The sequence below is a fragment of the Pongo abelii genome, chromosome 9 (genome assembly GCF_028885655.2).
Source record: "Pongo abelii isolate AG06213 chromosome 9, NHGRI_mPonAbe1-v2.0_pri, whole genome shotgun sequence".
Classification (NCBI taxonomy): Eukaryota; Metazoa; Chordata; class Mammalia; order Primates; family Hominidae; genus Pongo; species Pongo abelii.
This window is the reverse complement of record NC_071994.2, coordinates 42,361,858-42,378,039: the sequence shown is the minus strand read 5'-3', so window position 1 is coordinate 42,378,039 and position 16,182 is coordinate 42,361,858. Positions and strand designations below refer to the sequence as shown.

At 37.1% G+C, this 16,182-nt stretch overlaps 1 protein-coding gene across 2 annotated transcripts in view; it reads left to right on the top strand.

The window, feature by feature from the left end:
* Window positions 1-16,182, top strand: part of LUZP2 (leucine zipper protein 2) — a 562,514-nt gene that overhangs the window by 413,907 nt on the left and 132,425 nt on the right. For both annotated transcript variants that reach the window (XM_054523770.2, NM_001132557.1), the window contains 1 exon segment: window positions 6,669-6,731. In XM_054523770.2, the coding sequence (XP_054379745.1) occupies window positions 6,669-6,731 (63 nt within the window).

Genomic DNA, 16,182 nt, shown 5'->3' with positions numbered 1-16,182 from the left:
CCTTTGAGAATATATTATCCCTGAATTGTTAGATACTTCATGTATTAGTGTTGCCTAATACTGAAATGTATTGTTATGCCTACTATTGAAATGTATTGTAATAGGTTCATTGCAATTTATTTGCTGTATGTCATTATGTATTTATGGAATAAATTTAGAGCTTAACATTCTCGGTAATGGGGCAGGCATGGGTTTTTGTCTGTCACAAAACAATTTCAAAACAATATGGTGGCAAATTTAATTATTTGATTCACCGTCACTACCAAAAACAAAATACTAATACATTTTCTTGGTTAGGAGCTAAAATGGAGATTGACTGTTAGATCAGTGACCCTCAACTGTCAGTATTCATAGAATAAAATATCTAAATCCCATTGACACCCAGAAGATTGCCATTGTTTTAATTTGCCAGAGGATAACATTCACAAGGAAAGCTACTATAAGCACCATCTACCAAAATCATCACTCCTATTTTATCAAAGAAATGCTGTTTGAACATGAAATTATAGGAAGCAAAAATCTCAGACTGAAACATAATCTACTGAATGGGATAAAAATGTTGAGCTAAAATATCCTATCATGGCTGCCTACTTTTTCATCTTCCTTGTCTTTTTATATAGACAATGTTATCATTATTAGCAACTTTAATTTTGCTGTGAAATCTTCTTATGAAAACTTTATGACTCACAGTCACCAACATCTGGAACTGTATTTAAAATCACTAATTGTTTGAAGGTTGTCCTTTTGATAATTTTAGCTTTTCAAAATGTTGCTAACAAGTTAAATAAAACAATCTATGTGTTAGCTGGGTTTTGAATTAATATATATTATAAAAAAGAGATGTACCCCCTCAGAATGCATTTATTTTTTGCATAATCTTTCCTGAAATCCTGAGACAGGAAGTTGCTTTTTTGTGGTTTGTTTGTTTGTTTGTTTGTTTGTTTTTGGTGAGACTGAGTCTCGCTCTGTTGCCCAGGCTGGAGTGCAGTGGCACGATCTAGGCTCACTGCAAGCTCCGCCTCCTGGGTTCATGCCATTCTTCTGCGTCAGCCTCCTGAGTAGCTGGGACTATCGGACTATTAGCCAGCCACCACACCCAGCTAATTTTTTGTATTTTTAGTAGAGACGGGATTTCACTGTGTTAGCCAGGATTGTCTTGATCTCCTGACCTCATGATCCACCTGCCTCGTCCTCCCAAAGTGCTGGGATTACAGGCATGAGCCACCGCACCCAGCCAGGATTCTGCTTTTAACTGAAGATTATAAGAGTGCTAGAAACAAAGAGATAAGTAACTGTGAGGAAAACCCCTAAAACATTTTTAAAATATATATATATATATAAATATATATATATATATAAAATGATAGCAAAACTCAAAAAATCTAGTCATTCAAGGCCATCAAATGCAGAAGGTTTTATTGTAGTTCCTGAATGAATCATTGAATAATTGATGTTTTGATAATAATTCCAAGTTATGTGGAAAATTTTAAATGATATTCTGTACATTCAGAATATGCACTTTAATTATGTTTTAAAAATGAACACCTCAAATAGTTAAAAGGCAACCATTCTGACACTTGAAAGACAGAGCATCAATTATGTGGAAGAATTGACATGCAGTTTGGCAAATCATGTGCACCATATGTGGTAGTAACCTCCCACTCTCCATTGATATTCATCAACATTAGTTTGAGGCGAAAAAAAAAAAAAATGAAGAAAGTCTGTTTTCCTGAGAAACCTGGTTGTAAACGAGTGCTGGAGAGCAGATTGGAAAAGCAGGGAGAAAATGCCAATCAATTGCATTTGAAATTGTGAGAGATATAATAAGTTATTGTTTACTAAAATCAGCAGCACGAAATAATGATAACCATGTAAAGCAGAATTATCTTAGAGGGCCTCCCCAGACATGTGGAATTGTGAGTCAATTAAACTCTTTCCTTTGTAAATTGCGCAGTCTCAGGTATTTCTCTATAGCAGTGTGAGATCAGACTAATACAGTAAATTGGCACCAGAGGGAATGGGGTGCTGCTGTAATGATACCTGAAAATGTGGAAGCGACTTCGGAACTGGCTAACAGGCAGAGGTTAGAACACTTTGGAGAGCTTAGAAAAAAACAAGAAGACGTGGGGTAGTTTGGAACTTCCTAGAGACTTGAGAAATGATTTGACCAAAATGCTGATAATGATATGGACAGTGAAGTCCAGGCTGAGGTGGTCTCAGATGGAGATGAAGAAGTTGGGAACTGGAGCAAAGATGACTGTTGTTATGCTGTAGCAAAGAGACTGTCAGCATTTTGCCCCTGCCCTAGAGTTCTGTGGAACTTTGAACTTGTGAGAGATACTTTAGAGTATCTGGTGGAAGAAATTCCTAAGCAGCAAAGTTTTCAAGAGGAAGTGGAGCATGAAAGTTTGGAAAATTTGCATACTGACAATGCAATAAAAAAAAAAAGAAAGAAAACATTTTCTGGAGAGCAATTCAAGCCAAAGGCAGAAATTTGCATAAGTAATGAGGAGCCCAATGTTAATCACCAAGACAATGGGGAAAATGTCTCCAAGGGACGTGGAAACCTTATGGCAGCCCTTCGCATCATATGCCCAGAGGTCTAGGAGGGAAAAATGGTGTCATGGGCTGGGTCCAGGGGCTCCCTGCTCTGTGCAGCCTCTGGACATGATGCCCTGCATCCCACCTGCTTCAGCTCCAGCTGTGGCTAAAAGGGGCCATGGTACAGCTCAGACCATTAATTCAGAGGGTGCAAGCTCCAAGCCTTGGTGCCTTCCATGTGGTATTGAGCCTGTGGGCACACAGAAGTCAAGAATTGAGGTTTGGGAACCTCCGCCTACATTTCAGAGGATGTATGGAAATGTGTGGATGTCCAGGCAGAAATTTCCTGCAGGGGTGGAAGCCACATGGATAACCTCTTCTAGGGAAGTGCAGAAGGGAAATGTGGGTTTGGAGCTCCACACAGAGTCACCACCGCATCACTGCCTAGTGGAGCTGTGAGAAAAGAGAGCCACTGTCCTCCAGACTCCAGAATGGTAGATCTACCGACAACTTGCACCGTGCACCTGGAAAAGGCATGGGCACTCAATGCTAGCCCATGAAAGCAGCCAGGAGGGGGGCTGTACCTTGCAAATCCACAGAGTGCAGCTGCGCAAGGCTATGCAAGTCCACCTCGTACATCAGCATGACCTGGATGTGAGACATGGAGTCAAAGGAGATAATTTTGGAACTTTAAGGTTTAATGACTGCCCTATTGGCTTTCTGAATTGCATGGAGCCTGTGGCCCCTTTGTTTTGGCCAATTTCTTCATTTGGAATGGGTATATTTACCCAATGCCTGTTCCCCCATTGTATCTAGGAAGTAACTAACTTGCTTTTATTTTACAGGCTCATAGGCAGAAGGGAATTGTGTTCTCAGATGAGATGTTGGACTTGGACTTCTGGGTTAAAGCTGGAATGAGTTAAGACTTTGGGGGACTGTTGGAAGGACTGTTTTGAAATATGAGGTTTGGGAGGGGCTGGAACAGAATGATATGGTTTGGCTTTTTGTTTCTACCCAAATCTCACCTTGATTTGTAATCCCATAATCTCCACATTTCATAGGAGGGACCTGGTGGGAAGTAATTGAATTTTGGAGGCAGTTTCTCCCATGCTGTTCGCTTGATAGTGAGTGAGTTCTCAGGAGATCCAATGGTTTTATAAGCATCTGGCATTTCCCCTGCTGTCACTCACTCTCTCTTCTGCCACCCTGTGAAGAGGTGCCTTCCACCATGATTGTAAGTGTCCTGAGGCCTCCCCAGCCATGCAGAACTCGGAGTCAATTAAGCTTCTTTCCTTTATAAGTTACAAAGTCTCAGGTATGTCCTTATAGCAGTGTGAGAACAGACTAATACAGAGAGTAAATTAACATAATAAGACATAGATGCTGTACTTGAAATATTATTTTGAGTCACTTGGGAAGCTGTGTGAGGACAGACAGTGATGTAATAAATGTGATTCTGAAGTAGAAGAATAAAGTCAAGGTACTGAGGATTTAATGTGAGTTTTCATTCATAAAAGCCATTAGCAACTAGGTACGCTCAATCGTGTCTTTTTGTTCTTCTTATGCATCATGCATTTCACCTTCAGTATCCATATCAAAAGAAAGATGACTTTCTATGGAAATGAAACAAATCAATTACCCTGTGAGAAACCATAAATTCTTACTGCTGCTTTGTACAGAGTTAAGTGATACAGAATTATTAACATATCTCCCTCTTAACTTACCCTTCCTTTCGTTTCCTTTCATTTCCTTTCCTTTCCTTCCTTTTTCCTCTTTTTCCTCTCTTCCTTCCTCTCTTTCCTCCTCCTTCCTTCTTTTCCTCTCTCCCACTTCCTCTTTACCTCGCCCTTTCCCTCTCCTTCTCTTCCTGTCTCCTTTTCTTTTTTTAAATTTTATTTCATTTTGTTTTCTTTTTGTTCTTTCTTATTAACTTCCTGATTCAATAGATCATGAAATGCAGGTGACTTATAATAGAAATTTCTGTGAATAAACTGTGTTTCCAGTATTAGAACCTTGTAGTGGTGTATCATTGACAACAAATTCAAATTCAAGTTTCCACTTGAATCAATCATACTTATAGCATTGAACAATGATTGAAAAATTATTGTGCCATTATAACACAGCTCCCACTTCACAAATCGAGTACATTGCATAATTAGAAATATTCTGGGGCTGGGCACGGTGGCTCAAGTCTGTAATCCGAGCACTTTGGGATGCTGAGGTGGGAGATTGCCTGAGCTCAGGAGTTCGAGACAAGCTGGAAAACACAGTGAAACCCTGTCTCTACTAAAATACAAAAAATTAGTCTGGTATGCTGGTGTGTGCCTGTAGTCCCAGCTACTCAGGAGGCTGAGGCAGGAGAATTGCTTGAACCCAGGAGGCAGAGGTTGCAGTGAGCTGAGAATGTGCCACTGCACTCCAGCCTGGGCAACAGAGCAAGACTCCATCTCAAAAAAAAAAAAAAATTCTGAATATTATAGAAAACTGAATCACAATAAACTTGCAGTTGGTTCAGTGGAAAACATATACATGCATTGTAAGCTTGGAAAATTATATTTCTACAATACAGGCAGACATTCTTTATTAAAAAGGGCTTTTATATCAACACAGTTTACTAGGATGTAATAGTGATATAAGGATCATGGGTTTATTACCTACTGTAGCCAGCTGCTTTTAAAATTTAATTTCATTGAGATAAAATTTAATTTTATTGAGATTTATCTAGTTTAAGTGTACAGTCTGATGGATTTGACCAATGTATAGATTCAAAACATAGAATTTTTTCATTACCCTCCAAAATGTCTTCTTGCTATATTACACTGAATCTTCACCCCCACCCTCAGCCCATGTCAACTACTAAACTGATTTCTGTCCCTATTTGTTTGCCTTTTAGAATGTTTTCCAAATGGAATTGTACAAAATATAGCTTCTAGTTACTGGATTCTTTCACATGGTATAATGCTTTTGAAATTTGTCCAGTTGTTCTATAATTCAGTACTTCATTTCTTTTTCATTGCTCACCAGTAGTCTAGTACTCCATGTCATGGATATACTACAATTTATCTCTTCATTTCTTATTAAACATATATGCTTTATCTAGCTTTTGGCTATTATGAATAAAGATGCCATAAGCATTTTTGTATATGTTATAATTCCTCTTGGGTAATTACCTAGGACATATTGCAGTGTAATGCAATGTACATATGTTTAATTTTATCAGAAACTGCAAGTTTCCCCAAGTGATGATACTAATTTATAATTCCACTCAAATGCATTTTAAGTATCAATTTTTCCTTCATGTGATCATGCTAATCTATTTATTTGTCTGTGCGTGTGTGTGTGTGTGTGTGTTGTTATTGGTTGTTGGTGGTAGTGGTTTTCTTTTTCTGTTTGTTTTTTGCCTGAGTAAAGAATCAGGACCTATAATTTTAGGTACAGAAATACAATAATCTGAAGTCCTTATATTTAATGTTAGTAATTGGGACTGTCCTGAAAAATTCGAAATACATGATCATAATTCTGTGACTTAAGGGACCGTAATTAAATGTGGTAGTCAAAGCAAACTGCTGAGAAAGATTTTCTTTTTAAGTATTTTCCTATTAGCGATGGCCCTCTTTAAAAGTGTATTGCTCTAAAATACAAACAACATTCAGCTCAGCGTGTTAGTATTGTAGCAGCTTTTCTTGCTTCTGATCACATTTGCTTCTACCTGGGCATATGTCAAATTCAAATTTATTTCCATTTAATTAAAAAAAGTAATTGAAAATAAGTAGTAAAAAAACGAGGCATGCATATGTACAGATATAATTAGCGTCTAAAATTAGATTGTTGGCCATGCCTGGGTGACAGAAATTCTGTGTGTTTAGTTGTGGATTGGAGGAAGAACAATAATCAACTTTCTTTAAATAACATATTTTAAATAAGCTTTGGTTTTTCTCTTTCTGCCTAGGATGTCCAGAGGTCTGACTCTCAAAGCAGAGCTAAGCGTTTCTGTTTTACTTCTAAACTAGTTGGACTGTGCTTTGCTTGGCTGCAAAATGTATTCCTGTGAAGTCTGAAAGTATTTTAATCTTCAAATTTGAAAATATAAATGAGTTACACAACTTATCCATGTTTTTGTCTTACAGTCAAAAAAAATCCAAGCCCAGCTGAAGGAGCTTCGTTATGGGAAGAAGGATTTATTATTTAAGGTGAGTCTCTTTTCTCTCTTTTTCCTGAAACTTGCTAGCCCAATACCTAAAATATCAAAAACATTATTTAACTTAAATTTATTTTATGGAATTTCTCATGAATTGGAGTTGCATTTGACTGCATTAGAAATACTTTCATTTTCTTGACAACTTAATTAATGGAGATAAGTGGAAATATTATTTCCTACATTCATTCTTAATCAAAAGCACGCCTCATTCCAGCAGGTTAGGAGTGTATAAAACAAATCCTGGTTCCCCAGAGTTCATGAGGTGCAGATATTAAGCTGAGAGACTTACGCAAAGGTAGATCATACAAGGACTTTTGAATCTTTTAAATTTATTTTTTAAATCAGAATTTTAGAAAGAAATGTTAGAAGACAATGAGACAGTTCAGTAATATTCAGTGTTTTACTTCTATGTAATATGCCAGTTGAATATAGATTAGTAATGCATCAACTTTCAGATATTACCAAGATCAGGACTTGTTGAAAATTTTTATGACTCAAAATATGAGACATATTATATGTAAACCTTGTTATTTCATGTTATTTTACATTTTATGAAATCAAGAGACCTGAATACAAAGGGACTGTGAAGTTGCATGAATTAGAATTCCTTTAATGTATACAATACCCACAAAAACTATTCTACTGTAGGACTTTTATTAACTCAAATAACAAAAGGGCCAGAAGCATGACAATGTTATGATTTATTTCATAGCTCAACAGTGTCAACAAGACTCAGGTTTGTTTTTCATTGTTCTCCACATCACTCCATATAACAACCCTCAACTTACTGACTTATTCTAAACCTTGGTTCCTCATAGAATCATGATGGTCGCTAAAGATATACGTATTGTGTCTTCATCAAACTATGTACACAATCAAAGCAAAAAAAGGAGGCATTTGTCTTTTAAGGTCATTATTTTTTATGAAGGAGGAGAGTTTTTTGAGAAGATTCTCCAAACTAGGTTATGCATCCATGCAAAGGTAAAACCTCAGCATTTTTAGCAATTTCAGATTCTATTGTGAAAGACTGTTTCTTTTACAGATAAGTAATAGAAAGGGAGTTGCTGTGGGAGGCAGCCAATAGTTTCTACTGTAATGTATTCATTCACTCATCCTGATGGCAGCACACTTATCTGACTTACCTACTAATATATCAGCAGTGCACAGTTTAAGTCTTGAATAAACATATGTTGATGATAGAGAGATAGATAGATAGATAGATAGATAGATAGATAGATGTGTCAAGGAAGTAGACAGTAGAAACTCAACTATATTAGGTTGGTGCAAGAGTAATTGAGGTTCTTGCCATTAAAAAAAATGGCAAAAACCACAATTACTCTTGCACCAACCTGACAGCACAAAAGTATCTATTACCACAGACATTCAGCCATGCACCTTTGAAAATGAGTCTACAAACTGGTGAACCTTGAGATGAATAGTAGATTCTATTTCACATACTTTCCCCTTAGGATATGTTCAATTTTGAATAGATTTTATTTCATTTTATTTTAGTTTAGTTTATTTTTTATTAGTTTTTCTTTTTTTTTTTTTTTTTTTTAGTAAACGTAGACTTTGAAGAAGTAATGCTTGCTGTCAAAGCATTTACATTTCATCCTAAAAATAATGACACATGCTGGCACTTGCAAGGCATAATGATGAATTAGGTGCCCTTATTAATGCTTGAGAGCTGCCTTTAGCTTGGAAGAGGCTTTCAGCTGAAGTACAAATCCTTCACTAAAGATAGAGGTGAGATCTAACTGACTGTTAGTTGCCCAGAGACTTGAGTTACTTTATATCCTCCTTGATTCCATTTGGAGCTGATATATTCTCTAGAATACCTAATCTCCATTTTAGTGCTCTTTTTATTTATTTATTATTTTTTTTTTTAAATTATACTTTAAGTTCTAGGGTACATGTTCACAATGTGCAGGTTTGTTACATATGTATACATGTGCCTTGTTGGTGTGCTGCACCCATTAACTCGTCATTTACATTAGGTATATTTCCTAATTCAATCCCTCCCCCCTCCCGCCACCCCATAACAGGCTGTGGTGTGTGATGTTCCCCTTACTGTGTCCGCGTGTTCTCACTGTTCAATTCCCACCTATGAGTGAGAACATGTGGTGTTTGGTTTTTTGTCTTTGAGATAGTTTGCTGAGAATGATAGTTTCAAGCTTCATCCATGTCGCTACAAAGGACATGAACTCATCCTTTTATATGGCTGCATAGTATTACATGGTGTATATGTGCCACATTTTCTTAATCCAGTCTATCATCGATGGATATTTGGGTTGGTTCCAAGTCTTTGCTATTGTGAATAGTGATGCCATAAACATATGTGTGCATGTGTCTTTATAACAGCATGATTTATGATCCTTTGGGCATATACCCAGTAATGGGATGGCTGGGTCAAATGGTATTTCTAGTTCTAGATCGTTGAGGAATCGCCACACTGTCTTCCACAATGGTGGAACTACTTGACATTCCCACCAACAGTGTTAAAGTGTTCCTATTTCTCCACATCCTCTCAGCACCTGTTGTTTCCTGACTTTTTAATGATTGCCATTCTGACTGGTGTGACATGGTATCTCATTGTGGTTTTGATTTGCATTTCTCTGATGGCCAGTGATGATGAGCATTTTTTCATGTGACTGTTGGCTGCATAAATGTCTTCTTTTGAGAAGTGTCTGTTCATATCCTTTGCCCAATTTTGATGGGGTTGTTTGCTTTTTTCTTGTAAATTTGTTTGAGTTCTTTGTAGATTCTGGATATTAGCCCTTTGTCAGATGAGTAGATTGCAAAAATTTTCTCCCATTCTGTAGGTTGCCTGTTCACTTTGATGGTAGTTTCTTTTGCTGTGCAGAAGCTTTTTAGTTTGATTAGATCCCATTTGTCAATTGTGACTTTTGTTGCCAATGCTTTTGGTGTTTTAGATATGAAGTCCTTGCCCATGCCTATGTCCTGAATGGTATTGCCTAGGTTTTTTTCTAGGATTTTTATGATTTTAGGTCTAACACTTAAGTCTTTAATCCATCTTGAATTAATTTTTGTATAAGGTGTAAGGAAGGGATCCAGTTTTAGCTTCCTACATATGGCTAGGCAATTTTCCCAGCACCATTTATTAAATAGGGAATCTTTTCCCCATTTCTTGTTTTTGTCAGGTTTGTCAAAGATCAGATGGTTGTAGATGTGTGGTATTATTTCTGAGGCCTCTGTTCTGTTCCATTGGTCTATATCTCTGTTTTGGTACCAGTACCATGCTGTTTTGGTTACTGTAGCCTTGTAGTATAATTTGAAGTCAGGTAGTGTGATGCCTCCAGCTTTGTTCTTTTGGCTTAGGATTGTCTTGGCAATGCAGGCTCTTTTTTGGTTCCATATGAACTTTAAAGTAGTTTTTTCCAATTCTATGAAGAAAGTCATTGGTAGCTTGCTGGGGATGGCATTGAATCTATAAATTACCTTGGGCAGTATGGCCATTTTCATGATATTGATTCTTCCTACCCATGAGCATGGAATTTTCTTCCATTTGTTTGTGTCCTCTTTTATTTCGTTGAGCAGTGGTTTGTAGTTCTCCTTGAAGAGGTCCTTCACATGCCTTGTAAGTTGGATTCCTAGGTATTGTATTCCCTTTGAAGCAATTGTGAATGGGAGTTCACTCATGATTTGTCTCTCTGTTTGTCCGTTATTGGTGTATAAGAATGCTTGTGATTTTTGGACATTGATTTTGCATCCTGAGACTTTGCTGAAGTTGCTTATCAGCTTAAGGAGATTTTGGGGTGAGACGATGGGGTTTTCTAGATATACAATCATGTCATCTGCAAAGAGGGATAATTTGACTTCCTCTTTTCCTAATTGAATACCCTTTATTTCTTTCTCCTGCCTAATTGCCCTGGCCAGAACTTCCAACACTATGTTGAATAGGAGCGGTGAGAGAGGGCATCCCTGTCTTGTGCCAGTTTTCAAAGGGAATGCTTCCAGTTTTTGCCCATTCAGTATGATATTGGCTGTGGGTTTGCCACATGATTATCTCAATAGATGCAGAAAAAGCCTTTGACAAAATTCAACATCACTTCATGCTAAAAACTCTCAATAAATTATGTATTGATGGGACGTATCTCAAAATAATAAGAGCTATTTATGACAAACCCACAGCCAATATCATGCTCTTTTTAGATTTGACAAATGTACTTCTTTTTAAAAAAAATCCTAAATATTATTTATTCATTGAAGAAAAATTTCAAAAAAGTGTCAAAAAATATAAAGCTGAACTTAAAATCCCATCACCAGAACAAATGCAAACAATATTTTGACATATTTCATATTTCTGTCTAGTTCCCTTTGTATGAATTATATCTGACTGGTGATTGATATATATACACATATATCTCCATTGCAATACATCTATATATATATATGTTCTTTATATATATTCAGAATATATATTTCATATACTTATATATAATATATATTCTTTATACATATTCATAATCTATATATCTTTATATATACACTTTATATATATTCATAATTTGTCATTTAAATACACAAAGATAGCTTTTAATTTTATATAGATATACCAAAGCTTACTTAACCTTTCACTTATGTGTAGGTATGTTTATACACACATACATATATATATATAATGATTTAAATTTACATTATGATGAAAAATACTTTCTTATTTTTAACTTGAGTTATAGTTTTTATGAAACATGTATCTAACTATCAAGTAGTTCATGAAAATTATTTTAAAATATTAATTATTGCTACCTAGTACAGGTGATGTTCAAAAGAAATATAATAGTTTACTCTCCCATCAGTACAATAATAACAAGAAAAATGTTGAATTTAAGAAGTATTTTGTACTGGATGTTTTATTGAAGAAACAAAAATAAATAATTGGTTAGCTAAGAAATTTTGTGAATGAATAAGTGGTACACAACCATGACAAGTTGTGTTGCTTTAAGAGATTATAAAGTAAAATGATTATTTTGATTATAAATTTTATTATTGGATGGTTTAAAGATTTAAATTTTTAATAATTTTCTTTGCTTACTTTTTTGGGGAGGTAGGGGTAAATTAAAAACAATGTTTACAATACTCCCAAATCACAAAAAATTCAATCTATTGACTTCTCTGTTGAGATAGATAATGGCAGACATTTTGATAGTTTTGTGATTGTGTTTGTTGTTTATTGAATAAAAACAATTTTAAAATACCGTGTGTCATTCAATGTTTGAAATAAAATGGTGGCTTAGTTAAATTACTGCTTCAGGGAATTGGTAGTCCAGTTATTAAAAATATACTATAGTGATAGATTTGGCCCTGTGTATTGGTAGTTTCTATGTCCATACAACTGTGAATCAAAAACATTTGAACAAAATTTAATTCGGCAATCTCACTATTGGGTATCTACTCCCCAAAAAAGAAATAATTAAATCAAAACTTATCTGCACTCACAGGTTTATCACAGTACTATTCACAGTAGGAAATATACAGAATCAATTGTAATATTCATCAACAGATAATGATAAAGAAATGTGGCATATGTACACATACGGAATGCTATTCAACTATAAAAAATGAAATCATGTCTCTTGCAGCAATACAGGTGGAACTGGAGGCCATTATCTTAATTAAGTGAAACAACCCAGACACAGAAATAAAAAAAAAAAACCCTGCATGTTCTCACTTAAAAATGGAAGCTAAATAATGTGTACACATGGACATAAAGTATGGAATGATGGATAATGAATACTCAGAAGAGTTGTGGGGAAGGAAGGGACTGGAAGATGAGAAATTATTTAATGTGTATCATGTACATTATATGAGTGATAGATACACTGAAAGCGCAGACATCACCACAATGCAATATATTCATGTAACAAAATTGCACTTACACCCCTTAAATGTATACAAATAAAAAAAATTTTTAAAAACCCATAAAAATAATATATCCATTAAAAATAATACAGTAAAAATACAATATTTACATAGCACTTACATTGTATTAGGTATTGATATGGCTTTGATGACTGGAGGAACACCAGGGTTCTTGGTCTCCCACTGATAGGATTAACGACACGGACACAAGACACAGGTGGAGTTGTTTTAGGAATGAAAAGTTTAATAGGCAAGAAAGAAGAAAACAGCTCCCCCATACAGAGCCAGAGGGAGGGGGGCTCGGAACAAAGAGGAACCACATGTGCGGCAGAAAAGTGGCTGCTTATATTGGGATGCTGGAGGAGGCGGTGTTTTGTTTGCACAGGGCCCAGGGGATGGGTTTGACCAGGTGTGTCATTTACGTAGCTTCCAGCAACCTGGCCTTCCCACCTTAGTCCTTTCATGTGCAAATGAGGGTCGCCATGATGTTCTGAACACCTGGTGTTATCTGGAGGTGGCCATTACACTTGGCACAGGTGGCGACAAGAAGATGGCGGGAATTGCCATGTTTTCCATGTTGGGTGGACCTAGTTTCTGATCACTGGCATTTGCATATTACCAGCTTGCCAGCCTGGCTTTTAAACCGCCTTTTTGTCAGAAAAGAAATGGTTTGGGGGCTACTTTTTATTACAGGAAAATTTCCACTGAGAACCTTTACCGTTGCTTTCTCCCTAAAAATTATTTCTTAATAACTCCTATATTAGTATTATATGCAATCTAGACATTAAAACATATACAGGAAGATATGCATATATTAAATGTATATAATATGTCATTTTAAATACGAGATTTGAATGTCTACAGATTTTGGTGTCCGTGGAGTTCCTGGAATCAATTCCCTGTGTAACCAAAGGAGTACTGTATATATCTAGCGTTTTTACTTTACTCAGGTCTGTAATGTGTCACTTCATTTGATCCTCACCACAACCCCTATGAGACAGGAAAATTTATGTGATCTCTTTCACAGTGAAAGAATTGAAGTCTAGAGGAATTTGACATTTGTGGCCACTAACATGTTTACCCGTAAAGCATTTTTACTAGCAGAGTGAAGCTATTGCCATGGTTATTAATTATTTTTTTTTAAGTAGAGCTGACCTGTTGGTAATCATGAATTAAGTACATTTGCAGGGTTTTATAGTTAGTCCTTTGATAACTATCCCTATAGCATATGTTTATATCATTGGATCAAAATGCTGTCTTAATTGTTCTGGAATGTGTGATGATAGACTAGATGCACTCATTCCTGCTGAAATTCAGACACCACAGTGGCATGTGTCATCATTGTTATTTTCTCTAAATCTAGAGGTATTTAACTTAGTACCTCTATTGTCATCTGCTCTTGAAGAGAGGGGTATTGCAACCTGAATTTCCGTGTATGTATAACAGAGTGTCAGATTATTTCCTGATGATTCCAGATATCTATAAGGGAATTTTGTAAAGTAGTTTTTCCTTAATTTTTAAACTCTTGAATAATTTAATTTTTGTGCATCTGTCTCATTAATTTAAACTTATGTCATCCACATGTTAAACTAATTTTTAATGAGCAAAATGCTTTTCAGTTCCATTTACTTCTAACAAGTGTGAATTTATTTCCAGTTAAATGAGGTTTGGTGCCAAAATGTAGGCAACTTACAAATGAGGTGTGAGGGGTTAACAATATTATTTTCTTACATGATTCCAGAAGCTTGTCAAATCACACTCATTTGTGCATCAAACTAATTATATGAGTCAGACAGGGAAGATAATATTGTTATCTTATGGATTAGAAAACCAAGACCCAGAGAAGTTATAAAAGTTTTCTGAAATTATGGGACTAGCAAGTGGCACAGTTGTATCTTTTTTTTTTTTTTTTTTAAGAGGGAGTCTCGCTCCATTGCCCAGGCTGGAGTGCAGTGGCGCGATCTCGGCTCACTGAAAGCTCCACCTCCCGGGTTCATGCCATTCTCCTGCCTCAGCCTCCAAGTAGCTGGGACTACAGGCGCCCGCCACCACACCCAACTAATTTTTTGTATTTTTGGTAGAGACAGGGTTTCACGGTTTTAGCCAGGATGATCTCGATCTCCTGACCTCGTGATCCGCCCGCCTCGGCCTCCCAAAGTTCTGGGATGACAGGCGTGAGCCACTGCGCCCGGCCGGCACAGTTATATCTTAATCGAAGTATTTTGATTCCACGATATCGTATTTTTCCTAGCTTAATTTCTACTTTGTATTTTAAGGTGATTTACAGATTATATCTTTTAGAAGTCATTTCTTCTAATGTACTCAAAGATCTGTGAAAGAAAAATCAAAATCTTCGGTCCCCAAACTCAATTTGCCAAAGGAAAAAGTCAAGCTTGAAAACTGAGTCACTCCAAACTGCCTCCCATTTTGTCTTGAAGCCATAGCTACAAAGACAGGTTTCGGCCAGGCGCGGTGGCTCACGCCTGTAATCCTGGCACTTTGGGAGGCCGAGGTGGGGGGATCACCTGAGGTCAGGAGATTGAGACCATCCTGGTCAACACGGTGAAACGTCGTCTCTATTAAAAATACAAAAATTAGTTGGGCTTGGTGGCGCATGCCTGTAGTCCCAACTACTTGGGAGGCTGAGGCAGGAGAATCACTTGAATCAGGGAGGCGGAGGTTTCGGCGAGCCAAGATCGCACCACTGCACTCCAGCCTGGCACAGAAGAGAAAAAAAAGACAGGCTACAAACTTCCCCAGGGTGCTCCCTCTCAATGTGCTCACAAGATAATTCCTTGTGGGCCCCAAGGTCTTTATCCTAAAATGGTTGAAAGTCACCCTGACAATGTAAATGAACAGCTTATTTTCACACGTAAGGGACAAAAATAGGACTAGGAGTCATCTCTCAGCTCACTTGAGATGAGTTCATATTTTGCTGCTTCCTCTACTCTGTGTTTACTTTATCTTAAGTAAAAATGCAGATTCACTAAGAAGGAGGTGAATACCTCGTTGACTGTTATTCTACCGTCTTTTTCTTCGTGTAAAATATGGATTCAGTGAGGGCTGATCAAAGCCTCAAAAGAATGCAACTGCTTGCCCCCCACCCCCAGCCCCCACTCCCCGGCTTTTTCTTCTTTTAATTGAGACGGAGTCTCATTTTGTCGCCAGGCTGGAGTGCAGTGGCGTGATCTCGGCTCACTGCAACCTCCACCTCCCGCGTTCAAGTGATTCTCCTGCCTCAGCCTCCCAAGTAGCTGGGACTACAGGCACGTGCCACCACGCCCAGCTGATTTTTGTATTTTTAGTAGAGATGAGGTTTCACCATGTTGGCAAGGATGGTCTCGGTCTCCTGACCTCAGGTGATCTGTCCGCCCCCGCCTCCCAAAGTGCTGGGATTACAGGCGTGAGCCACCGCACCCAGCCCGCTTGCCCCTTTTATTTACTCTCCCCTTTTCACTTTCCTCTTTATTGCGCGTTCCTGCCCTTAGAATATTGAAATCTCCCAAATGCTGTTTGGAAGAAGCACAGATCACAGATGTTCCTGTGATTTTATGATCCTT